Genomic DNA, 25,878 nt, shown 5'->3' on the forward strand with positions numbered 1-25,878 from the left:
CTTCCAGGCGGTGGCCACCATGTCCTTCGCGCCCCGCGCCCAGCCCACGCCCAGCCCGCAGCCGTCCTACCCGCTGGCCTCGCAGATGATGGTGATACAGCCGAAGCCGCGGCAGGCCACGCTCTACCTGGAGCCCAAGATCGCGCCGAACTACGAGGCTGTCCGGAACCAGTCCCTGATGATCGCGCCCGTGTCCACGGACGCCACCTACGCCGTGTCCCACCTGGGCAGCAAGTACAGCAGTCTGGACCTGAGGCTCGGGTCAGAGGAGAGGAGCAGCATGGCCAGCAGCCCCATCTCCAGCATCTCCGCGGACTCTTTCTACGCGGACATCGACCACCACGCCTCACGGAACTACGTCCTCATCGAGGACCTTGGCGAGATCACCAAGGGAGCGGCGGCTCTGAGCACGTTCGGCCTCCGAGAAAAGGACCTGTCCAAAACGGAGCGTCTGCTGAGGCCCCCCGAGACTCGCAGGCCCCAGGAGGTGACAGACTTCCTCGCGCCTCTGCAGGCCTCCTCCCGGCTGCACGGCTACGTGAAGGCAGAGGACGACCCCATGGAGGATCCCTACGAGTTAAAGCTCCTGAGACATCAGATCAAACAGGAGTTCCGCAGAGGGACGGAGAGCTTGGACCACCTCACCGGGCTGCCCCACTACTACCACGCGGACGCCAGCTACCGGCACTTCCCCAAGTCGGAGAAATACAGCATCAGCAGGCTCACGCTGGAAAAGCAGGCGGCCAAGCAGCTGCCGGCAGCCTTGCTCTACCAAAAGCAGGCAAAGCACAAGAAGTCCCTGATTGACCCGAAAATGTCCAAGTTCTCACCTATCCAAGAAAGTAGAGACCTTGAGCCGGACTACTCCAACTACATGACGTCCAGCTCCTCCTCCATCGGTGGTATTTCCTCCAGGGCAAGACTTCTTCAGGATGATATCACTTTTGGCCTCAGAAAAAATATCACAGACCAACAGAAATTCTTGGGGTCCTCCCTGGGCTCCGGACTGGGTACTCTGGGCAGCAGCATCCGGTCGGCTCTGCAGGACGAGGCGGATAAGCCGTACAGCAGCGGCAGCAGGTCCAGGCCGTCCTCCCGGCCGTCCTCTGTCTACGGGCTGGACCTGTCCATTAAAAGGGATTCTTCCAGCTCGTCTCTGAGGCTGAAAGCGCAGGAGGCTGAAGCTCTCGACGTTTCCTTTGGCCACGCGTCCCCCTCGGCCAGGACGAAGCCCACCAGTTTGCCCATCAGCCAGAGTCGAGGGAGGATTCCGATCGTGGCCCAGAATTCAGAAGAAGAGAGTCCGCTCAGCCCAGTCGGCCAGCCCATGGGAATGGCCAGGGCTGCAGCCGGGCCTCTGCCGCCCATATCCGCAGACACGAGGGACCAGTTCGGATCCAGCCACTCGCTGCCGGAGGTGCAGCAGCACATGAGAGAAGAATCGCGGACTCGAGGGTACGACCGGGACATAGCGTCCATCATAGACGACTTCCAGCACGCCATGTCGGACAGCGAAGGTGAGGCTTCCGCGCGGACTCTCCTGTCCCCGCATGTTCTACTGTCCCTCTCCGGGGGCGCATTCTGCCTCTCAGAGTACGTTTTTTGCATGTTTACTTCATTTATTTTCTTGCACATGGAAAGTTTTATCTCCTGCATGGTTTTATGGAATGCTTTTCTTTATTTTCATTTGATTTTATTGTTGTGTTTCTTGTGTGCTTGGTTTTGTTTTGTTCCTGCTTTTCTAAGACCATTATCAAATAATTCCATCAATAAGGAATGGGCATCCTTTAAATCCACATTTGGAAAATTTCATTGTATTCTTTTGGATTTTTTTAACATGTTTAAATTTTTTTCATCAGTGTATCTTAGTTTGTGAAATGATTAAGGAGGAGAGAGCCATTAAGTACCATTGGCTGGACTGTAATAATTACATCAGTTTTATGCGATGGATATTTGTAAGTTCAGAGGACGTCCTCTTCCTGTGCCCCTGAGGGTTAGCCTCTGGATTGGTATCATGTAGAATTTTGTCATTCTCATCGAAGACATCTGTCATATCTCTCTCTCATGAATACCATTTGGACAAATTTATGCACTTTATATTTTTTATGCTAGAAAGCTTAGGACTGAAGATCTTAAAAATAATATTATCAGTATTATGAAGTGTTCTTTAGTTTTAAATGGAAACATTTGTAAATTACATTGGGATTTTAGCTAATTGGAGTTCAGGCTCATAATTTCTCTTTTCGGCATTGCTTTTTGCATCATAACTTCCTTTTTTGGCTTAAATTGCTTTGCTGGTTGTTCATATTGAACACTTTGAGGCACATACACACACACAACTAAAAAATGGTTTCAAGTGACTTTTTGTTTACTCACACAGTACCATAAGAATTTAGAAAATTATCCAATGCAAGTCTAACTTCAGACACAAGAGAGAAGTTAATAATCAGCATGGGAGGAGGGCTGACTCTTAATTCTTTTTTTAAAATTTCCTCTGTGGCTTACATTTGGTATAAAATGGAGTTGAAATCCTAGAAATAAAATATTTCTGATCAAATAAAAGCCCTGTCACTTCATTCCTTTGGAGGCTCCCCAGAGACAACCTGACACGGGCGTCTCCCTCTCAGGTCAGACCTGTTTCTTCAGGAGTTGGAGGAAAATATGTTTCCTCACAAATGAACTCCTTTCTGTTGCTGTATCTAGACACAGATGAGTTTAGAGCTCAAACCCAGAGTTTTACAGAACTAAAATAATCACTGGCTCTCCCAGGAGACAGACTGCCTGTCCTCGTGAGATGTGAACAGACTGGGCTGCTCTGCCTCCTTCTTTGCAGGCTGCTGGATTGACTACTTCTATTGACAGATAGGCCTATAAATGAAGCACTCCATTTGCCTCTTCTGAAATTTAGGCAATTGTTCGAATAAATCCATACAGTTTAACAAGATATTATTCAGAAACATGTTTACCGATCATGTAATTCTGAACATTAACAAACTCAGAGTGTAAGATATTTTGAAATAAAATTTTTGGCAAATGCAATCCTATATCTATGTGTGAATATTACCAAGATAACCTTGAACAGTATAACCTGAAACTGGTCATTTAGCACCATCCAAACAAAAAGAATTTAACTGCATTCAAATTGCTTGCCATATCCTTTCTCTGAGTTTATTTAAATTTTACATTATAGACTGTACATTATTTTTCAGATGTACTCTGTAAAACTAATTTTTTACCTAGCTCATGAGATAAAGTAGAGACAAATATAATTTATATTGCTTAATACTTTGGCCATTAGCTTAAAGCTAATCAGAAACATTCAAATTGTATTTACTTCCTACTCATACAGCTTGCATTCAAAGCATTCTTTCAAAGTGTACAGAATCACATCTCCCCAAGAAAATATCAATATGTACAGTTTTTTCAAAATATTTGACAAATATTTAACACTTCAAAGTAAACTATTTATATAATTATTTCCTATGAACAATACTAGACCCCAAAATAACTTGTGTGTATTCCACAGTAAAGAAGTAAAAAGAAATTATCAAAATTTTCAAAGGAGGGTATGTTAATCTCCAGAAAATTATCTAAATTAATTTGATACATTTGGTTATTTTTATAAAATTTGTTTTTTTAAAAAATGTCTTTTCCAAGACAGATCACTGCATTGCATTTCTGAATGATTGGCATTTGTGACAAGTAGCTGCCAATGGCCAACGCAGAATCCGTTATAAAAGCAGGTTCGTGCAAGCTGGCTGGTCTCAGTTGGTTTTGTGTCCCTGTGCCAAGAAGTGTACATTGAAAATAACAGGGAAGATCAAAACAGGTCATCAGAATTGGAAATAAACAAAATGTAGATTGGGGTGAGAGTCTACCATATTTGTATCAACAGACTACTGCATGTGTTTTAAGGAACTATATTCCAAATGCATTAGAAAAGTTACACGTTATATGAAATCACATATCACGTTATTCAACATAGTCATTCATTAGCAACAGTGACAAATACATAGTGAAATGGTGTAACAAACTTGACAGAAGTAGTGGTAGTGTGGTTAAGGATGCGCTAAGAAATTTTCAGACTGATGATTAAATAATGCATTTTTTACTTATTAAATGTCTATTATGCTAACTTTTTGTAAATCTGGTCACTCGTTTTCAAATTAAGATTGTGGTATGTCACAATAATTATTCAGTAGATTGTTAGAAAAAGAGTGTGTATCTATTCATGAAGTTCAGGGAGAAATTAATCTTCAATTTAAAATATACTTTCCATAATTATTTAGCTTCTTTCTCTGGTCGATGACTAGTCTATCCTTTGTTCATTCCGTGCCCTGAATATTAAGTCCTGTGCATGGAATTGCTTTTGGTGTCGAGGGAGGAAAACCCAAAACAAAGATAGCAGGTGTGTCGCCTTCCCACAGCGCATGGTCCCTCGCGTGGTCCCGTGGGTGCGGTCAGCCCAGGAGGAACAATAGTCGCGGGTCCCCTGGACGAAGACTGGGGATGCTGGCAGCTGCGTCTCTAGTTCCCGTCGCTGGGAGGTGCTATGTTGGCCGCAGCGCTGTCCAGGGTCAGAAGAGGAGAGGAGGGGCCTGCTGCGTCACTGTGCATGTCCAGCGTCCACCCAGGGAGGATGCAGCAGTCCTGGAGCAGAGTCTGGGAAGTTTGAACAAGCTAGGAAAGGGTGTAGATGGGAAAGGAAGACCAGGAGGCTTGGGAGCCACATTTGGAGAAGTGTAGGTTGGGGTCTGGAGGATGAGCCTGCGGGCCGAGGAGACTGGGACTGCCCCGCGGGAGGACTTACAGACAGCGCAACCGGGTAGTGCAGGTCAGACTGGTTTTAACCCTGTGCAGTGACCCCCGCAGCCCTGGGAAGCACTAAGGCCAGGAGTTGAAATTTTAAAATAATAACTGCGTACTTTGAATAGAGTTGCGAATTTCAAGAAAGCAGGTACGATGTGAGGATTTTTTGCAGTGCGTTGTATTAAAAGCGGTTCATTCTCAATTTAATTTCTAAATCAGTTTTCTTCAGAAAATATTTTATTTGTACTAAACATCTAATAGGTAGATTTTTAATCCAGCCACCAAGTGCTCGTGGAACACACATTCCTAGCAATATATTCCTAGAAATAAATATTTTTTGTGAATGTTATGTATATTTTTAATATTGGTGTCAAAGCCAGCAGCCACATACTGGTGCTGGCCTTGCGCACTGTGGGAAGTGACCGAAACCTCCATGTCCAGGGGCACAGTGTTGTCTGAGCTCACCGGTGGGCTGTGGGTTGTGGGGAGGGTGGAGGATGTTGGAACCTGTGAGCTTTACTAGAATGAGTCTCATTTGTTTAGTTTCCCATCTGTGTATGAACTTCCTTTTATCCTGATTTAAGATGCGATGTTTTGTTTTATTTTGCTCTGAATTGTGGTGTAGGTGATTGTAGGGTGAAATTTTTTAACCATCGGTATGGTTATCTTTAACATAACCATGGCGCTGGTTGGAAATGCATGCGTGGGGAGGGGCCTGTGCATGCCACCCCAGAACAACGTCCGCCCCCTGTCGTCTGTGCCGCGCAATTGCAATGTGTCGTGTCTCCTTGATCTCCAAAGCCTATCACTTGCGTCGCGAAGAAACCGACTGGTTTGATAAACCCAGAGAGTCGCGCCTGGAGAACGGACATCTGGACCGGAAGCTCCCGGAAAGATTGGTCCACTCTCGGCCGCTCAGTCAACACCAAGAACAGGTAAGTGCTCGCTGGATTTATCAGGACGCAATTCCACCTTAGCAGGGTCTTGGTGCAGGTCGGGAAGGGTGGCCTATGAGAGATGAAGGAGTGCTTCGCTTACCAGCCCTGAGGGCGCTCGCGTGAGCTGTGACACCTCAGCCAGGCTGTGCCGGTGACTCGCGCTCAGCAGACACATGTCACACTCGCATGAAGCCAACACTCAGGAACATGCGGAACCCGAAGAGCTGACAGGAGGACGGAAGGAACAGAGATGGTGACGTTCAGTTCTTCCCGTGCCCGTAGGTTCAGGGCTGGAGACACAGCAAATGAGAGCACCAAAGTCTCTAAGAGGGAAAGGAAGCTTCACGTGGAAAGCAGGGAACTAACTTATGCCACCAGTGTATCTACTAAATAGAAAAGTTGTTTTGCATTCCTGTTTTATTTCTTTGTATAAAAACCCACATAAACTAGAAGTTATCATTCTGCAAGTGAAGAAACTAAAGCTTAGAGGTAACATTACAACCTGATCATAATACTAAAATTCATAATCTTAATTTAGAGCGAAGCAGGAGACGTTTGTGTTAAACCCTGACAGATGCCTATTAGATTAACATTTGGCTGCAATGAAGCACATCCGCCTGGCAGACCCAGGGGTCGTAAGGCAGTTGCCCTAGCACAGCAGATACTTGCAAGTCATGGTGTTAAAACACCCATAACAGAGACAGGTTAACTCCGGGATGTGCTATTTAGGGACCCGTGGCTGTAGACCAAGCCACATTGCAGATAACTAAGAAGGCCCACGTGGGACTCACCATAATTACATCATCATTTTGAAGAATAAAAGAAAACAAGACTTTTGGATTTATAGGAACTGTCAACACATTATATCCTCAGACTTGATTTCTGCCTAAGCAATTGTTTTCCTGGACAAATTTCTGACTACTAAATACATTTTCTTTTCCCAAAATTTTCTCTTTTTAGTTTTTCTGTATCTATTTTGTTTTCTGGAAACCTTACACTTCTTCTCCGGGTACTATAAATATTCTCTCTCATCAAAAAGATCTGATAATGAACTTAGACAGCAATAAAATCATTTGAATATGTTTTGAAATCTTAAATTTACTTCCTTTAATCTACAACACTAAACACTACAACACTAAAATAATGTGCCCATTGAAGATGACTTTCTTAAGTGTATTTTCTTATAAGAATGTCTGTAATGACATACTTGTTATATTTAACCATCTCATTTGTTTCTCTGAAGTGTAATATTTCCTACAAACCTAAATCAAGACCATTAAAACCTAAATACTTTAATATAATCATAAGACAAACTATACGAACTGGAGAACAAAAAAAAGCAACTTCTATATGCTTATCTTCTAAATCTACTTTTCCAATGAATAGTCAGAATAGCGTTCTCCAAAACTTTATCAATCTAATATTATTTGAAAATACACTAAAGTAATATTTGCATACCCCCAATTTTTTCTAAAAATTTATTCTACTGCAGGTAGATAAAATGTGAATATCTCTAAGGACACTTTTGCTTCAAAGTTTCTATTCTTAACATGCATTATGTGTGGTTTTGATCTGCTGAATATATATAGTAGATCATATTTTAAACAATATATTCATATAGATGAGTGCCAGAATTAAATATTGATAATTATTTAATATTTTTCTGTCTGTGATTGATAAAGTAAAAACTATCTTTATTTGATGAATGTAATAGAATAATGTATATTTTCTTGCTGGTAGCAATCTTTGCATTTTTAATAATTTTTACATTTCTACTTTGAGATCTCTCATGTAATCAAAAACACAACATGTGCAAGCATCAAACTGCAAACACCTCGAGTTTTTAGGAAGTGATCAGTGACAGGACCACACAGGAAGGGTGGAAAACTTCACCTGACCCCAAGGATGGGAGCCCCTCCCACCCTCAGCTTCCAGCCCCAAACAGGAAACAAATATACTGACTTTCAGGCAAGAAACTGCTTTCCTTTACAGTTACTTTTCCTAAACAAACATTACTTAGAAGATAATATTTCTTTTAATTACAAGACATTACAAAGTTTAATTATATAAAATTCAGACTTCACACTTTCTGTATTAATATCTGTCCCCAAATCTTGTCTGCCTCTTGAACTCGCCAGAGCTACATTGAGGCCTGGAGAATAGCCAAATGGCATTTTTGTTTCACTCACTTCTTTGCTACTCTAGTCATAAAAAATTAATACAGAGCTCTCGATACCAATAAATGCAGATACTTTCATTTGAAAATACACATAACTAGGGTTTATGCACTTAAAATGCTTTAGAGGCCAAAGGAATAACACCAAATGAGTGAATGCAAACACTAGTTCATCTGCTCCAAAACGTCATGTATAAAATGTACATTAGAGAGATAGAAGGATATCTTTGAAGTATTTTATTAGACTCCCAAATCCTCGGCCGGGAGCACCTGGAGCAGAGGGTTCTCTGTCCCACCCTCCAGGGACAGAGCTGTGTCTCACTGGGAAAGGTGCTAGGAACCCTTGAGGTGCACCATTCTGTGCATGGGTCCTGTGTGGAGTTTAAAGGAGCAAATGCAAGAAGATGTGTATGAATAAAAGATAACCCAAATGTTACTTTAACTATGAAGGCTCAATTCAAAAACAGTTCCTTTTGAAATATTTCTAATTAAGAGAGAAAGAATAAGCTTTATTCTGGGTGGACTGTGGTGTTAGTTGTGTCCATGCAGAATCATCAAAAGACAAGCACAGCAGTGAGCAGACCTTGGGACCGTCGCCTCAGTTGTGCCTTGGCCTCACTCCCACTCCTGATTGGCAAAAACAGCCTGTGCTGAGGACTCTCAACCTCACCTGCCATGGTTAGCAGAAGTGCCCAGACCCAGCTAGTCTCTGCATGGGAAAGATACCTCTGCTTTCTGTAGATTCTTCATGAGGTTCATCATAATTAAGGGTTTCTAATTTTTTAAATGCACTACACTGGTTGTGGACAATCTACAGGAGATTTGTGGAGGTGCTGTTAAAGCAACACTGATGAAAATGAAGATGTTCAGCATCCCGTCTACTGACATCTTCATAGTCACGAGTTAAAGGGAAGTGATAGCCAGCTGATAAAATGATGAAGCATTGTGAAACCCACCACCCTTCTCACTTTGCCATCAGTGCACTGGGCTACCGCCTCTGCAGTGATCCCCAATCTGGAAATTAGAAAAAAGATCGAAAGACAAAATAAGATTTTCTCAGTTTATTTTTGGCCAAGTGAAGAAAAAAGTGACATTTAAAAATTGTCATTAAATAATCATGAAGTGAAAAGATGTTTGAGATGAAATGGAATAATGTTCACCGATTTTATGGAATTGTGGTACAGTGCAAGTTCATTCATGTAATGTAAATGTAAAATTCTACATACACTTATGTAAATGTACAATTTTCAGTGTGACTGGTATAATTTTTAGTAAAAAAAAAATCTTTAAATGCAGATTTGAGGACAGAAAGAAGGAAAATGCAAGGTGGCGAATGGTAAGAAGGCAGAGGAAAAGAGGAAGAAAAAAGGGAAACTGAGAGACAGAAGAAGGGAGAAAGATCAGGCGCAAGAGGAAGGGAGAAAAATCTAAGCACCTATGAACTTGAATAAGACAAGTGGCTTACAAAGTTAGCATTGGTATAAATTATCAGATTATGCTATTATACTATCTTATAACCCTACCAACAATATTTTGCCATACTGTAGAAGATTTATATAATGTTCCTGGACTTAACAAGATTTCACCATTGTTTGTGAAGTATTTTGTGTTTGTCTGAGGCCTTATTTAAGCTTATTCAATCCTTAGAAGAATAGAAGCTAAGGCTGTAATTTTAGCTTGCAGTTGTTTCAATGTCTATTTTACTTTTAAATCCAGAATTCTAATAATTTTGCAGCTGGATTTACTAGAGTACATTGAGGTCAGAAAGTTTTTCTAGGAGTTGGTCTCCATGATGTTTACACCCCTTTGAGTCTAAATTCTGTACAGTCTCTTAGGATAGCATTTCCACATAATTCTCAAATTTCTTCTAAAATAGGTAGTAAATATGCATATCTGCTAAGTTTTGTTTTCTTTGTAACTTAAGTCAAAAATTTTCCTAGGGCAGTAATTTTATGCAAGACTGAACACTGATGTGAACCTGCTAATGTACTTACAGATGTGAATGAATATTCAGTATGGATATTTTTATTATTTCACAAACCTCTCCTAAAAGCAGAGTTCCATAAAGTCTAAAACCTAAATCTGTGTTCACTGATTCACTTTTGTTTCAGAAGTGTCACTTTGCCAGGTGGAAAGAAAGGTAATATAAACCACAGTACTGTCACATTCAGGCCCCCGAAGTGAGAACTGAAGTCACAGACAGCAACAGTAGCTAGAGGTGTTACTCCTTCCACTCAGGAACTTCTACAGTCTGTGCGTGAGAAATAACGCAACCTCTGAATACAAAGGAGACTTCAGAAAGAATTAGAACATTTGAAGGTCTTGTTTCTTACACAACATCAGTCTCTGCACACAGCAGTTGTCCTGTACAGTGGTACAATTCCCAGTAAAAGCAAGCACCCAAAACATACAGCACTCCCACTTAGGATAACAGAGGCGTGGTGTCACTGCATCTCTGGGTTTCTCCACAGCCACCGCTTAATGTGAAAATTAAAAATGCCCCTCATTTCTAGGCTCTCCAGAGTACAATCAGGGGCCGGCGACTTTCCATACCCATTGCCATCAGTCCTGACTCTCATCAGTACATGGTCACCGGTGATAGCTACACGCCACTGGCGAGCAGACATCTGTCAGAGCCTTTTACACACACACAGTAATTTCTGTAAAAGAACAAGTCGTTTGCATAGCAATTGGTTCCAATGTGAAGGCCCTAATGAACTCAGGAGTGCATTCAGTTACACCGTGTCAGGGTAAGATTTGCAAAATGTCACGGCTTGAGAAAGCTCTGATGCAACTTTGTTGGTTCACTCAACGTGCTTGTAAGTGGCCGAGTCTGATTGTGTACCACAGATGCATCTGACACCAGTGTTCACCACCTTGCATGTCTACCTCAGATTTTACAGATGAACGGGAAGGCGATGCACTACGTCTTTCCCCACACGCGGATCAAAATAACGCGAGACTCCAAGGATCACACAGTTTCAGGTAAAGCAAATCAAGCTCTTTTTATTCCAATGTCAGGTTGACATATGTATTTGGATTTCAGTGTAAATGACGCATTAAATTTCAGGAAACTACTGTTTATATCAAAGATTGGGTTCAGAAAATGACTAAAAATAAGCAGGCTTTCCATGTGAGCATAAAAGGCATTAACAATATGATCCTCATGTAAGGAAGTCATAAGTGGTGTGTATTTAAATTGTTCTTTTCATTGTCAGCACGGCACTGCAGTGCTTCATAATTATTGCTCTGTTTACTAATATGGTCACTGGCTTTAGAAATACAACATATTTTTATATAGAAAGTAAAAACTATCTTGGATTCTTCTAAGAAATAAATTCATTTATATTTACCCAATGTGAATGCTATCAATTATGATGATTTTTTGTTTGGTTGGTATTTGTGTTCTTTCACAAACCAAAGCTGATAAGAGAGTATTTAAGCTTCTCATTTTGAAATAATTTTGGACTTCCAGGATATAGTACAGATAGTCTTTTGCTCACTTTTGGTCCAACTTATCTAGTGTTAATATCTATTTCACTGTAATAAAATGATTTGTCCCAAGAAATTAGCATTGATATATTATTAAAACATCTATAGGCTCTGTCCAAATTTTGTTAACCCTGTGTCAAGATCCAAAACAGGATTTCACATTGCATATTGAGTATTCTGACTCCAGCCACACCTCCAGCCTGATCCTCTGTCCTTCTTTGTCAATCAAGAGTTTGAAACGGAACAGTAGTGAAATATTATATTACGTGTAAATATCCTGTTATTTAAGCTTAATGAAGTTTTAAAACTGCACATTTCCTATATTCTCACTCAAGTGTTGTACATTCTTTTGGTTTCTTGGACATTGTACATCATCAAAATTACGTGTACATTAATGTACCTATTAATGTGTGAATTAAGTGTAGGCAGTAAGGTAAAAGAATGTGTGTGCCAGTTTTTTAAACACTTATATAACAAAAACACAAAGATATATTTCTTCTACGTAATCATTATTGCAAATTTTGAACCATGGAGTATGCAGATGTGGAATATGCTTCGGTTTGAACAATTTCCCTCTCTGTTTTCATAGAAAATGGATCAATTAAGAGTCTCACATTGCTCTATTTTCTTTGACAATTTCACTTTTACTAGAGGCAGAGAATTCAACCTTTCATAATTATATTGTTACTCAGACTGTATTTTAAACACTGATGAAAATCCCAGAGTCAAATTTTAAAATCCAGGGACTTTTTTTGTAGAAGCTATGGCTGAAAATTATTTCAGTTTTCTCATAAAGCCAAATAACATAATACTTTAGAGCAATGGCAAAATTGTTTTTGCAAGATGAAAAATGGAAATCTTCAAATCATTTTTCCTAAGTCATCAAGACCCTGTATCAAGGTCTATATTTTCTACTAATGTTATTATTTTGCTTACATATTAAATGATTACTCCTCAGCCTTATTTATATTGTGAAACTCATTATTTATTCTCTGATATGCCAACTAGAAAAAAGTTTAAAATATAAGAATAATGAGGGCCAGGGATTTAGCTCAGTGGCCTGGGGTTTTAGCTCAGTGATTCCACTGCCTGCCTCGCAAGCACGAGGATCTGAGTTCTATCCCTGGTACCAAAAAAACCCAAAAAACGAATAATGAAAAAGTTCGGTTATTTTCTTTTTTAAAATATCTGATCTCAAAACTAAATTCAGTTTTCTTTGCACATAGATTTTGCAGAATGGTGAAAGACTATTGTTCTGAATAATAAAATTTCTAGAAGCATATTATATCTTTTCTCTGTATTCCAATTTTTCTTTTGATATTTATTTTGGAAAATGATCCATATGCTGCTGAAAAGAATATATATTCTGATTTTGTGAGGTGGAACAATCTGTAAACATTTGTTAATTTCATTTGTTCAAGAGTTTGATTGTGTTCTAGTATTTTGTTGTATATTTTCTGCAAAGTTGATCTGTCTGTTTGTGACAGTGGGGCATTGAGATTCTCCACTAGAATTGTATTAGTGCTTATTTGATTTTTCGTGTCTATTGGTATTTGTTTTGTATAGTTGGGTGCACTAGTGTTTGGTGCATATATATTTATGATTGTTGTCTCTTCCTCTTGGATTGTTCCCTTTACAAGGATGTAGTGTCCTTCTTTTATTGTCTTAATCAGTGTTGGTTTGAAATCCATTTCATCTGCAAAGCGGATAGCTACTCCTACTTTTTTGAGGGATTCCTGCCACATGGAGTATTGTTTTTCACCCTTTAACTTTCAGTCTATGAGTTTCTTTTGAATTGTGTTTCTTGTATATTGTTGGAGCTTGCTTTTTAACCCATTCTGCCAGTCTATTTCTTTTGATTAGTGAATTGAGACCATTAACATTGTATAGCTATAGTTGATATGTATTGACTTTTCCTTGTCGTGACTTTTTCTGTTTGTTAGATTCACCCCCTATGCATTTAGTTTATTGTCATGCTAGATAGATTAATTCTATTGGGCTTCCTGGGGTCATGATCTTCATCTTTTCCTAGGATAGAGTTTATAATTTTTTGGAGTGCTGGTTTGATGTTCATGAAATTCGTAAGGAGCTCTTTTCATGAAAGTATCTTATTTCTCCATCAATTGTGAAAGATATTTTTTCAGAGTACATCAGTCTGGGTTGGAGATTGTTTTACTCTAGTGCTTGAAATAGATCACATTAAGCTCTTCTTGCCTTGAGGGTTTGTGTTGAGAAGTCTGTTGTGATTCTGGTAGGCTTTCCTTTGCATGTGATTTGTTTCTTTTCTCTAACAGCTTGTAGAATTCTGTTATTTCATTGGGTTTCTGAAATCTTAACTATTATATGCCTATGGGTAGATTTTTTTTTAAGTCTCAGCTTGTTGGAGTCCTATATGCCTCAATTATTTGTAAGTCAAATTCTGTTCCCCTACTAGGAAGTTTTCTTCCATTACTTCTGTGAACATTTTTTAAAAAATATTATCCTGATCAGTGTTGTATTGTTCTTCTTTGCATAGTGTAGCAGCTGCTGGATTGATTTTTCATGGTCTCTTACTATTTTTAAGAGATTTTTCTCTTTTGGTCACTAACTGTAATCCTATCTTGTACATCTGAAATTCTGTCCTCACATTGGCTCATTCTGCTGTGTAAACTTTCAATGGAGTTTTTAATCTCCTGAATATCTGTTTTATGGATTGCATTTATTTCCTAAGTTGGGATTGCATCATGTTCCTCAGCTCCTCTATTTGTTTTTATCTTTCTCTGTTCTAGATTTATTAATCATGTCTTGCGCTATGGGTGGAATCTCTGTTATGTGAGAAATTATTTCTGATTTCATTTTTTCCAGTTCCTCTTTCATTGTCAGTTCAGGGAGTCCAGGTGGTTGAGTATCAGATTGTTCCATCTTATTTCCTTTTGTGGTTGCCTTAGGTGATCTGGAAGTTTGATTTTGAGACTTGTTTATATCTCTTCTCATTTCAACAGATACAGCCTGTTGTCCTTTGTTGAGGCAACTTTTTGCTCAGTCAGTGGTCTTCAATTCTCAGCAAGCCACCAAATGGCCTTTTCTCTGCTGCTCACCCGTGCATCAATTCCTGCATTCAGAATGGTTGCCTTCTGGATTCCAGAGCTGACCTATTGTCTGGGCAGGCTTCTGGCTGGGGCCTGTGCACACTTGGGATCATATCTAGGTGTTCCTTTGGGTAGGGCCCTGTGTACCTATTGTCTGGGAGGGCTTTTGGCTGGGGGCTGTGCACCTCAGTCCCTGGTGTCTGAGCAGCATTCTGGCTAGGGTTTCAAAGCACTTACTGTTGGTATTGGGACAAGCCTCTGGCTATTGCTTGTGCTGGTGCATCTCTTTTTCAGGTGGGCCCTTGGCTTTAGCCTCTGTGCCCAAGCCTCTAGGGTCATGGTGGGACCCTGGCTGGGATCTGCCTGCATCTGTGCTGCTGTGGTCCACACTGCTGCTCTGCCAGGATCTGTGCACACTTACCAATGGTATGGGGCAGGCCTCGGCTACTTAATGCTTTCAGATGAATATATTTTTATAAATTAAAATAATGGAATGTATTTATGAATAAAACATTTTAGAATATATATGCAGTGTGGTAAAAACCTACAGTAAATGTTTACCTTTAAAAATATTTAAAAGACACATTGCCATTAACTTCCCTAAAAAAAAAAACTTCTTCCTTGAGATATACTCATGCCATAGTTGTTGCCTCTTTCTGTAATACCTCTGGAGTCTTCTTTCCTGAGTTACTTTAGTTGTCCTGTCATGGCTGCCTGGGTGCCCTGAATTGATTCTAAATGTTTCCTTTTCACTATCATTTTGACTTTTGTCAAGAGCCAGAAGTTACATGGTGCCAGATCTGGTGAATAAGGTGGATGAGGACACACTGTTATGTTTTTATGAACCTGCCTTTCCTGTCCATGGCACTCAGCAACAGCATTCACTGTATTTTTTTTTTTATCATACCTCATGAAGAAACTCAGGAAAGAGGACTCTAGAGCCACTTCAGAAAGCAACAAGAATGATGGGATGAGTGTGTGGGAAACAAGTGGCATATATGAGGAAATTAATAGCAACCTGTATCTTACTGTAACACATTTGTTTTTCTCCAACATTAACTGCATATTTTGGTCACACCTTCTATGCATTATACAATGACTAAAGATAACTACTTAACTGACCTCTACTCCATGGAGTCACATGCTTGTGGAGAGAACACTGTGCAACCACTTTGCAGAAATTCTGTGCATTGGTGTCAGTGTCAGTAGCTGTGGACTGTCTTTCTGAGGTCTCTGCCAGCATTCGCAGACAAAGTGATGCTGGGGCCCTGCTCCCAAGAGCTCAGAGTGGGGCAAAGTCACTGTCTCCACACTTGCTGCTGCCAGAAGATGAACTGCAGAGAGGTGCACTCCAGTCTTGTTATTTTTATCTGTATAAAAATGTCCACTATAAATATTTTTAAGTTATTTGAAGATGAACACTCATGTCCAATATCTTCATTATTACTGGGAAAAGCTAGCATAGCTCATAATGAACTTCCCTCTTGTTACAGCATTGCAGATTGAATTCTTGGCCTTCAGTACTGAGCTACCTCCCTGTCCCCTTTTTAAAAACAAACAGGGCCAGGGATTTAGTTTAGCAGCACTGCACCTTTCTCACAAGTGCAATGTCATGAGTTTGATTCCTGGTGCCAAAGAAACGAGGGTGGGGTTGAGATAGGATCTCTCCAAGTCCCCGAGTTGCCCAGGCTGAGCTCAAACATGTGCCCCTCTGGCCTCACCCAGAATGCAGGGATCTCAGATGTGTGCCACTGCGCCTGGCTTCAACTGCCTTAAAAACCAAACCAAAACAAACAAATGAGATAAGGTTGCAAGAGGAAGAAGTAAAGAAAAAATGCAGTGCACCTTGCTCCCAAAAGAAAGAAGAATACCATGCTTAATGTGTTCTCATTTGGGTTTCTTCAGCCCTCTGAAAGTAGGAATATTGTGTACCTTTATTAATGTTTTATTAGACAAACCTCGCTGAGCATAGCATCGAAATATGACTTACATCAAGTAATCCCACTTTGTAAATAAAAGAAGAAAATAGTTTTATTCATTGGAATAATAATGTCAAAATGAGAAACATGAATAGGGATTTTTAAACAACATTTCTCTTGCGGTTTTTCAAAGTAAGGGCAGTGTAACCCTCACGGTACCTGCAGTACTTCCTGGGTCCGAAACGTGCTCAGAGTAGTGTTCGGTAGCTGTACCCTCTCCTCTCACCGTCAGAGGAATAGCAGAGGGCTGTGTGGCACCCGGACATGGCTCACAGGTGGGGGCTGTGCTGTGGGCCTTCAGCCCCTGCCGCTGGGCTGGTTCATCCCCTTTTACACAGGGCTTTGGTGAGCAGAGCCTGGTCTTCACGGTGTGTCCAGGGACACTGGCGTGGTCCTGGATGTCAGTTGTATTTCCACGTGGGTTTTGCTCTCCGTCCTGACTGGCTCCTGGCTGGCACAGTGTGCAGTGTGTCAGAGCCTGCAGGCTCCCAGCGCCAGGGCCTGCTCCAGCTGAGGGTGAACGCGTGGGCCCCTTTCTCCCAGGACCCTTGACTCCTGCCGGGCCCTCTTGTGTCTCTGCTTCTCTGTACCTGTCGGTCAGTGTGGAGTAGATGAGGAGAATGCAAACCAGAGTCACCCTTCTTTAAGATTTCGTTCGTAAAATTGTTATTTTTTTTAAAATTGTGATACAGCCGAAATCTATTGAAACGGGAGCTCTTTGAGGCCCTTAGTGCTGATAAAGAGGAGTTTCCCGGAAACCAGTGTGGCTGAGCATGGTCACTCGGAAGATGTTTGCACAGATTTTTAAACAGCAGGAAGAAAAATGGGGGGATAGGTTTTTTTTCTCCTCTTTAAAAAAGCTCATATAGCATCAGTGACTTTACAAATGTTTCTATAACTTATAGTCCAAGCATGTTAATTGTATATTTGTTGACACTCTGAAATATAAGCAATTATTACTATAAAGTTTGAGAAGGAACTGAGACACAAGCTGAGGAATTCTTAAGATTTTACTGTTTGCACCCACAACTTTGCACACTGACATACATAGGCCCCATAGGTTACAACTTTGTAATGTATTCAGTGAGAAAAATATAAGGATGATTTATTAGATAGCATATAGTTTTTAGAAAGCAAATCATTTGACTTGTGGTACGTAAATTTCAAAATGTTGTTAATTCCTACTTTTTAAAAATTGTACAATATTTTTCAAATTCTATTTATTCAACTAATGCAAAAGGCAGCACAGTGGAGAGAAATAAGTAACAATCTTTAAGGTCACAAAGACCTGGGTTGGAATTGGACTCCAACACTAAATTCTGAGAATAAATTTTTCATTTCTGACATACTGTGAGCTCTGTGTGTCTCGCAAGACTGCCAGTGAACCTACCGCGATACACTGAGCTTACTACAGTCCCCACAGGTATAGTTTGTCTTTCCTTAGCGAGAAATGAACAGGGAAAAGAGCAAAATGTAATACACACAAAAAAGCCTCTTTTTATAAAATTTAGACTGTGTCTTATGGTTCCAGAAACACAGCTGTCTGAAGCAAGCCAAGGAAATTCCAGTTTTGCAAAAGGCATTTCCTGTGTACAATTCTATCGTAGACTGGCTCCATCTGCAAGGCTAGAAATACTAATTAGAACAGATCAGAGTGAGGAACACTGCAAATACGGCTTTGTCTCAGAGGCTAGAAGTATCATCGTGGGAAACAGTGGAGCATTTCCTGTCCTTCCTCTGTCAGCATCATTTTGGTCTTCAGGCACAGAAGACAATTACAACAAATTTCATTCACTCTCAGTAACAATAACAAATACTGGTCGTTCTTTTTATTTCTATAACTGCTTTATTGAGGTATAATTTACATATCATAAATATCGATTGATAGTGTTCAAGTTAATAAATTTACAGAATTGTGTGGTAATTATATCTTGCTTTAGAAATGTGCATAATTTTTATGAAATGTTCCCTGGAGCCTGCTAATACCTCTCTTTCCAGTGTCAGTTATTCAGCCACAAGTAATTTCCAATTCATTTTCTCATTCTGTAAGCTTATTTTTTAAGCATTTCATATAAATTGAATTAGTAAGTTGTTTTAGTATCTGGCTACTTTTACTTTCCAAAAAATTTTAGATTAGTCTGTGTAATAATTTGTATCAGTGGTTTGCTGGATTATTTTATTTTGTTTTGTTTTGTTTTGCTTTTGTTTTGCTAAATATGCTCTGTTATTTAAAATTTGGTTTGCTGTCTAGGATTTTTCCTAGCTTTTTAAAAAAATTGCATTCAGGTTCAGGTTTTAGAATTGATGTATGTCATTTTTCTTGGGTACTTTCCTAGATGTGAAATTTCTGTGTTATGTGGTTTTGGTTTAACTGTTTAAGCAACTGTCAAATCATTTTTCAATATGAGCATATCATTTTTCATTTCCACCAATGTCTAAGTGTTCTACTTTCTCAATGTCAATACTTGGTAATACTCGATGCTAATACTTGGTGATATATATCTTTTGTGGTGAGTGTATATGATACCGTGCTTTAAGTTTTATTTCTCTAGTCACAAGATTTGTGCATTTTGTCATGTTCATGAGCAATTCACACATATTCTCTGTTGAAATGTTTATTCATATCTTTTGGTCATTATTTTATTTATTTGTCATCTTATTACAATCATTTATGTAGCATATAGTATACATATGTTTCATTTCCATCTGTTTCTTGACTGCTTATTTACTTGATGTTGTATTTTAAAGAATAATTTTACATTTTGATGGAATCTAACCTCTTGATTTATCATTTAAAATTATGTGATCTTAATAACATATAAGAACTCTGCTTTCCTGAAGATTTCAAAAATGGCTTCTTATATTTTTTACCTGGAATTTTTAAAATTTTAGTCTATGACCTATTTTGTAATTTTTGTATATGGTATAAAGTAAGGATCCAAATTCACTTTTTGAGCCACAAGCAAATATACAACTGTGCAAGAATTTTTTGTTGGGAAAAAGTCTCCCACTGAATTACCTTGGTATCTGTGTTAGTTTTCTCTTGTTGTTGAGGCAATATACCTGGCACCCAAAATTAAAGGGGGGAGAATTATTTGGCTTATAGTTCGCAGAGATTTCAGTCCATAGTTAGCTGGTTTCGGCAGAGTGGCATATGGCAGAGGGGTATCACAAAGGACAAACAGTCATTGCATCAAGAAGATGTAAGAAGCAAGCACAAAAAGGACCTTACCAGCTATTTCTATCCCTTTTATACTCTACATAGGCCACTGGGAACCAGTTCATGCCAAACCAATCAGTGGACTGATTTAGTAATCATACACCCTTAATGAAAGCATCACACACTCTAGATTCAGCCATCTCTGAAAACGCCCTACCTGTGACCGCACGAGGCTTTGGGAAGACATTTAGACAAACATAACATTCCACTCCTGGCCCCTCAAAGATTCATGAGCATTCCTTTATGCAAAAGACAAGTAGTCCATCTCTAAGAGTTGCCAAAGTCTTAACAGTATGTAAGTCCCAAATATCCCCTGAAATTTAAGAGAAAGTCTTAGCTGTGAGTCCCTGTCCAAATGAAAAGAAGTTAAACACTTCCAACATACAATAGCACAAAATAAACATTACCACTCTAAAAGATACAAATAGGGGATACAAAGGAATGGGACCAGTGAAAGTCCAAAAACAAGCAGAAAAATCATCAAGTCCTGTAGTTCCATATCCAGCATCCCTGGCAATTTGTGGCAAGTTGTGAACTCTAAAGGGCTTGAGGGTCCCACTCCTATAGCATTTCTGGTGGTTACAGCTTCCATGGCTCTTTTCTTTGCCTGGCTTTGCTCCCTCCTTGCACCTTTCCTCGGGTGATCCACAGTCCTGGCTTCTCCAAACTTCCGGTGTTGCACTGCACCTTCGGCTTCATACTCACAGCTTCGCACGGCCCTCTCAGGGGCACTGCCTGCCCTCCCAGGCCTTCTTTTGAAGTATAGGTGGAAGCCTTCCTGACCCCACAACTCTTACATTCTGCATGCGTCTAAACCAGCACCATGAGGATGATGCCAAGGTCTGTTTCCAGCTGGAGCAGTAGCCAGGCTTCCTCCCTGGCTGTAGGGACCCCCAGTGCCTATGAGCCAAATCTCCAGGAACAGCATCCTTAGGCCACCGCAGCTCTGAAGCATGGTGCTATGGGGCTTTCTTCTCAAGCAAAGTCTTTCACTTTTGCAAATTTCAGTCTGCAAAGGGTAGAGTCCTACTGCTTCTAGTGGTGCCCTCAGGACATCTTTTCTATTCTGCTGTTCTTTCCCAGGAACCAAGATCTCCTCTGCTTTATCTCTGCAATACAGAGCTTTACTGGAGCTTCCTTCGTGGCCAAACTCAAAACGTTTAAAATTATTTTGCTAGGCTCTTTACTCTTGATTTTCAAAATAAATCTGACTGAAATCCCCCAACAATAGCCATGCCACCACCTCAACATTAGACTGCCTTTAAATTTCTTCTTCCAGATTAATTAGTCCACTGCTCTTTATCTAAGTCTCAAGTAAGGTCACTTGAGATGATAGCAATGCAGACAAATTTTGTCCCAAGCCATAACACACATCATCTGGAGTCCAGCAGCCAGTTCAATTCTTCCCAGCAGAAACCTCCTGAGGCTGGTCTTTAGTAGAATCATTTCTATTAGCATTGTGGTTATCCAGTCTTGGACAAGAATGCCCCACCAAGTACGGCCTAAGGCTTTGCAGAGCTGCTTTTTCAGCCAAAATCTCCAAATCTTTCCATACTCTTCCCACAAATCTTTTCCAAAAGCTCTGGAACCGCATGGTTGACTATAATCACAGCAATGACCCCACTCCTGTGGTACCAAATCAGTCTTAGTTACTGTTCTCTCTTGCTGAGATAATATACCTAACACCCAAAGTTAAAAGGAGGAAAATTTTTTGGGCTTACAGTTCATAGAGGTTTCAGTCCATAGTTGGCTGGTTTCAAGGCACAGTGGCATATGGCAGAGGGGCGTTGCAGAAGAGAAATAGTTCATTGCAGGAAGAAGACAGCAAAAGCAAGCAAGCAAGGGCCGTTAGCAGCTTCTTTCTTCCCCTTGTATACTCTATCTAGGCTACAGGGAATAGGGAAATGCCAAACCAATCAGTGCAATGGTTTAGTAATCACACACCCTTAATCAAAGTATCACACTCTAGATTCAGTCATCTCTAAAAAAGCCCCACCTATGACCACATGAAGCTTTGGGAGGACATCTAGACACAAATAAAAACAGTATCTTTACAAAAACTCAATTTTCCATTGATATAATTTTTTATTTCTCTATTATCAATTTTCTTCCTTGGTCTGTGTGTCTGTCAGCTATTACACCAAAACTATATTCCTTTGTCTAACAGTAGCTACATATTGTTTTGAAATATGGTATTATAAATCCTCAAAGTTTTTATTTTAAAAAATATTTTAGGGGTTGGGGATTTAGCTCAGTGGTGCTGTTGCCTGCCTCACAAGAACAAGGTCCTGAGTTCAATCCCTGGTACCAAAAGAAATTTTTTTTTGGCTGCTGTAGGGCCTTTTCATTTTAATAAAAATTCAGGATCAGCCTGCTAGAACTTTGATAGGGATTTTAGTGAATTTATAGATCAATTTAGGGTGGACTGCAATCTTAAAAACATTGTCTTCCAACTCTTGGACCTGTAGCAGCTCTTCATTGTCTTAGATCTCTAACTCTTCATTTTTCTTCAGGAAATTTTTGTAATTTCTCATGAACAAAATTAGCATTTCTTTTATTAAGTGTGATTCCAAGTCTTTAATTGTATTAGATCTGTTATGGAGATTCCTTATTTTCAGTTTTGAAATATCTGTTGCCATTATATGAAAATAGATTTTTAAATGTTGATCTTTTTTGCTTAAACCTCACTGATATTCTAAGTTATTAGTTTTTTGGTAATCCTTTTGCTTTTCATATACAAAATCTATTGTCTTAAAATAGTTATAGTTCACTTTTTCCATTTTGAGGTGGAGATGTTCATTTTTTTCTAATGGCACTGTCTAAATCATGGTTTAGGATGTTGAGTGAATAGGAAGAGAAGCACCTACTTGTGTAAGCATTTCATCGTACGCAATTGTAATGTTCCATATAGAGAGAAATATATGCATGGAGTAGCTGCTTTTCATTCTATTCAGGAGATTGGTTCCTGTTTCTCCTTACTTTGTATATAGAGATAATCCTGCGTGCTTTGTCCTTTGTGCTGTTAATGAGATGCCCTCTGGATGGGGAATGCTGCAACATCTCTCCATACACTTTCTTTTCCAGATCTCTAATTCTACTTGGGTTGAAGAACCTACTCGGAATGATTTTAGTGATTTAAAAATCACAAAGATCTGTTATGTCATCTGCGGACTCTATCGTCAAGGATGTTCCAGTGCTCTTCAGCTTTTCCTGACCTTTTGTCACCATAGGATGCCATTTTCTTCTCCCTTGCTAGCTGCAAGTTATCTCAAGCTGTTTATCTGAAATTGTCACTAATTCATCTTCATTTTTGAAACTTAGTTTTTTGACATAAAGTTCTTGATCAACAGTTGACTCTTCTCCATATATTGACTACGACACTGTATTTTCCACTCTTGACAAGCTAGACAGATGTGAATGTGATCAGAAAGGCTTCCATTGCTGTTTTCAAGGTTTTCTCTCTTTCTTTGGCCTTTAATGCTGTTATTGTAATATGCCCAGGTAGACACTTCTGTTTGTTCATTGTGTTTAAGGTTGGTTAACTTTCATATACTGTACACTAAAGTTTGTTTTTTTTTCTTCAAATCCTGGAGGTTTGAGACTAATATTTACTGATGTCTCTGGATTCCGAGGCTCTATTCACTTCCTTTCCATTTTGCTTTTCTGTCCTTCAGTTTAGACTATTTTCTTGGGACTGTCTTCAAATTTACTGATTCTTCTTCTGTCTCATGTACATTGTTGAGAACAGCTCCTAATTTATCATTTGTGGGCGTTTATTGCTTTGCCTTTTTATACTTTCTGTTTAATATTTTCCTTACTTTTTGAGCTATTGTTTCTGTACTATAATTTTTTAAACATAATCTCCTTTAGTTCTTTGAACATGTTTATGATAGGAAATTTAGGATCTTTGTTTGTTAAACAAAACCTCTAGGGGCACTGAGAGATAATTTCATTAGATAGTTCATATGCTTTTCTTTTCCAGCATGTGGATCATACTGTCTTGTTTCTTTGTATGTGACATACATTTTTGTTTCTATGTTAAAACTCTACATTGCCAGTAATATATGTAGCGTGACTGGATTTGTATTTTCTCCCTGCAGGGAATGCTGTCCTCTGTTATGTGGAAACTGGTACCTTTGTTAGCATTTTGTCATCATCATCTTATTGCTATTGGTCTTGTATTAATTTGTTATTAGACCAGGTTCCTATGATCTGAGTTTGGATAGCTAGGTGATTAGCCAGTGACTGGACAGAAGTTCTGTCCCAACATCTTCAGCTAACCCGTAAAACTATAGAGCTTTCTTGATGCGTTTGCATAAGGACTGAGGAAAACACTCGAAGTTCCAGCAATGCTTTCCCCTGCCATTGTCTCACCTGTGCTGTGTGTCTGTGTAACCATCTCTGGGCTGGGTGTATGTGAATCGTTTTGGCTCTGCCTGGCCTATGCTGAGCATGCACTAAGACTTCATTCACACAGGATGTGTAAGGCTTATGCAATCCATTTAGGGCCGTCTCAGTTCCCAGCGGGCCATTGTTAAGAGAGATCACCTGCAGGAACGCCCCTTGCTCTGCCCCTGTGCTAGTGAAGCTTCTGGTGTCCATGGGTTACCCTGCCCAGTACAACTACCAGGCATTTGAGCTGGGTTGCAGACAGCCTGGAAGGCACATCCGGGACCCCTTGTCTTTCTCAGAGAACACAGCAGCTCATGAGCAAATGCTGCTCATTGTGGTGTCCCTTTGTTCAGCTTCAGTGTGCTGAAATGGCTGGCAGTTTACAAAGTTCTGTACAATTATGCAGTGCATTTGAAAGAGGATTTTCTTTTACTTTACAGTATTCTATTGAGTTTTAGTTCTAGCAACAGTTCTTTTTTCCTGAGGCGATAATAAAGTAACCATATTCCCTGGAAAGTTTCAGTCACGTACAAGATTGTTTTGATTGCACAAAGTTCTTATACTTAAATATTTAAGTTATTACATATGAAATAATACACAAAGAATGACTCTATTAAAATTTGTTTTGATGTAAGACTCTTCTAAATGACAGCTTCTAAATATTGCATTATAATCTTGATTTCATGTTCTTAAAAAAAGAACACTGTAGGACTAATATCCTTCCCTCTGCTCCACCCAGAGTTACTCACCAGACAGCATAATAGCAGCTCTAGATAATGGATAAGCCACACTACAATCAATAGTCTTCTGGGAAATCTCAGGAGTTGGAGACACAGGCCCATTATCCTGTCAGCCCTTCAGAAGAGCCTGTTAGGTTTCTGTGGAGGATTGTGACATTCCTGGGTTTCCCCAAGGAGGTGAAGGGTTGGCTGGGAGAACGGTGCAGGGCTCCACCCCAGCACTGCTGCAGAAATCCCTTCCTCTGCTCACCTTTGCACTCATTGTTTTTCTGTTGAAAATTTTATTTTTTATTTTATTTATTTATTTATTTATTTATTGGTACCGGGGATTGAACTCGGGTCCTTGAGTTTGCAAGGCAGCCCACGGAACTGCTGAGCTAAATCCCCGACCCTGTTGAAAATTTTAAAAGCCGAGCACAAGTGTTTGAGATCAGCTTCAAAAGTTAACTCTAGCTGCCAGACTTTCCACTTCTCTTACTGACCAGAAGTGAGCTCAAGGACTGGCAATGGGTGAAGGGGCCAATGAATTATAGATTCACTTTGGGCACAGAACGGAAACCTACACAATGCACATAGACATACGCAATGAGCAAACTGTCCTCATTCTCCTCCACATGCATCTGTAGGTGCTTTAATGGAAATAATTATATTTATAATAACAGCCTTGTTTACAATAATTGACCAGTCATTATATTATCCTAACATGCAGCTAAAAATTATATATGGAAAAATCTACAGATAATAGTGAAAATCTTAATTATTTTAGAGTATTTAGGCATAAAAATAATTTCATTGCTTGTTTTACACATACTACTTTTCCATTTGTTTCTGAAATATTTTAAAATTGTAACCATCTCTGCCAATACAAATTTTATTTTTCTCATATTCCTAAATTATAAATGAAAATTCACAAAATTCAAACATAAGTGATTTAAACAGAGATTTGTACTCAGATTTAAATGGAATATATCCTACTGTAAATATCCTATTAATGTAAATATCCTATTAATATATTTAAATATCCTATTTATATTTAAATATCCAACTAATAATAATTATATATA

At 39.5% G+C, this 25,878-nt stretch overlaps 1 protein-coding gene across 1 annotated transcript in view; it reads left to right on the forward strand.

The window, feature by feature from the left end:
- The window catches only part of Pclo (piccolo presynaptic cytomatrix protein), a 324,402-nt gene that overhangs the window by 193,943 nt on the left and 104,581 nt on the right, over window positions 1–25,878 (forward strand). The window contains exons 11-13 of the mRNA XM_033758844.1: window positions 8–1,517; window positions 5,611–5,744; window positions 10,818–10,908. Of these exons, the coding sequence (XP_033614735.1) occupies window positions 8–1,517; window positions 5,611–5,744; window positions 10,818–10,908 (1,735 nt within the window). The remainder of the gene's footprint in view (window positions 1–7; window positions 1,518–5,610; window positions 5,745–10,817; window positions 10,909–25,878) is intronic.

The sequence above is a fragment of the Fukomys damarensis genome, unplaced genomic scaffold (genome assembly GCF_012274545.1).
Source record: "Fukomys damarensis isolate Sample0158 unplaced genomic scaffold, DMR_v1.0_HiC HiC_scaffold_4, whole genome shotgun sequence".
NCBI lineage: Eukaryota > Metazoa > Chordata > Mammalia > Rodentia > Bathyergidae > Fukomys > Fukomys damarensis.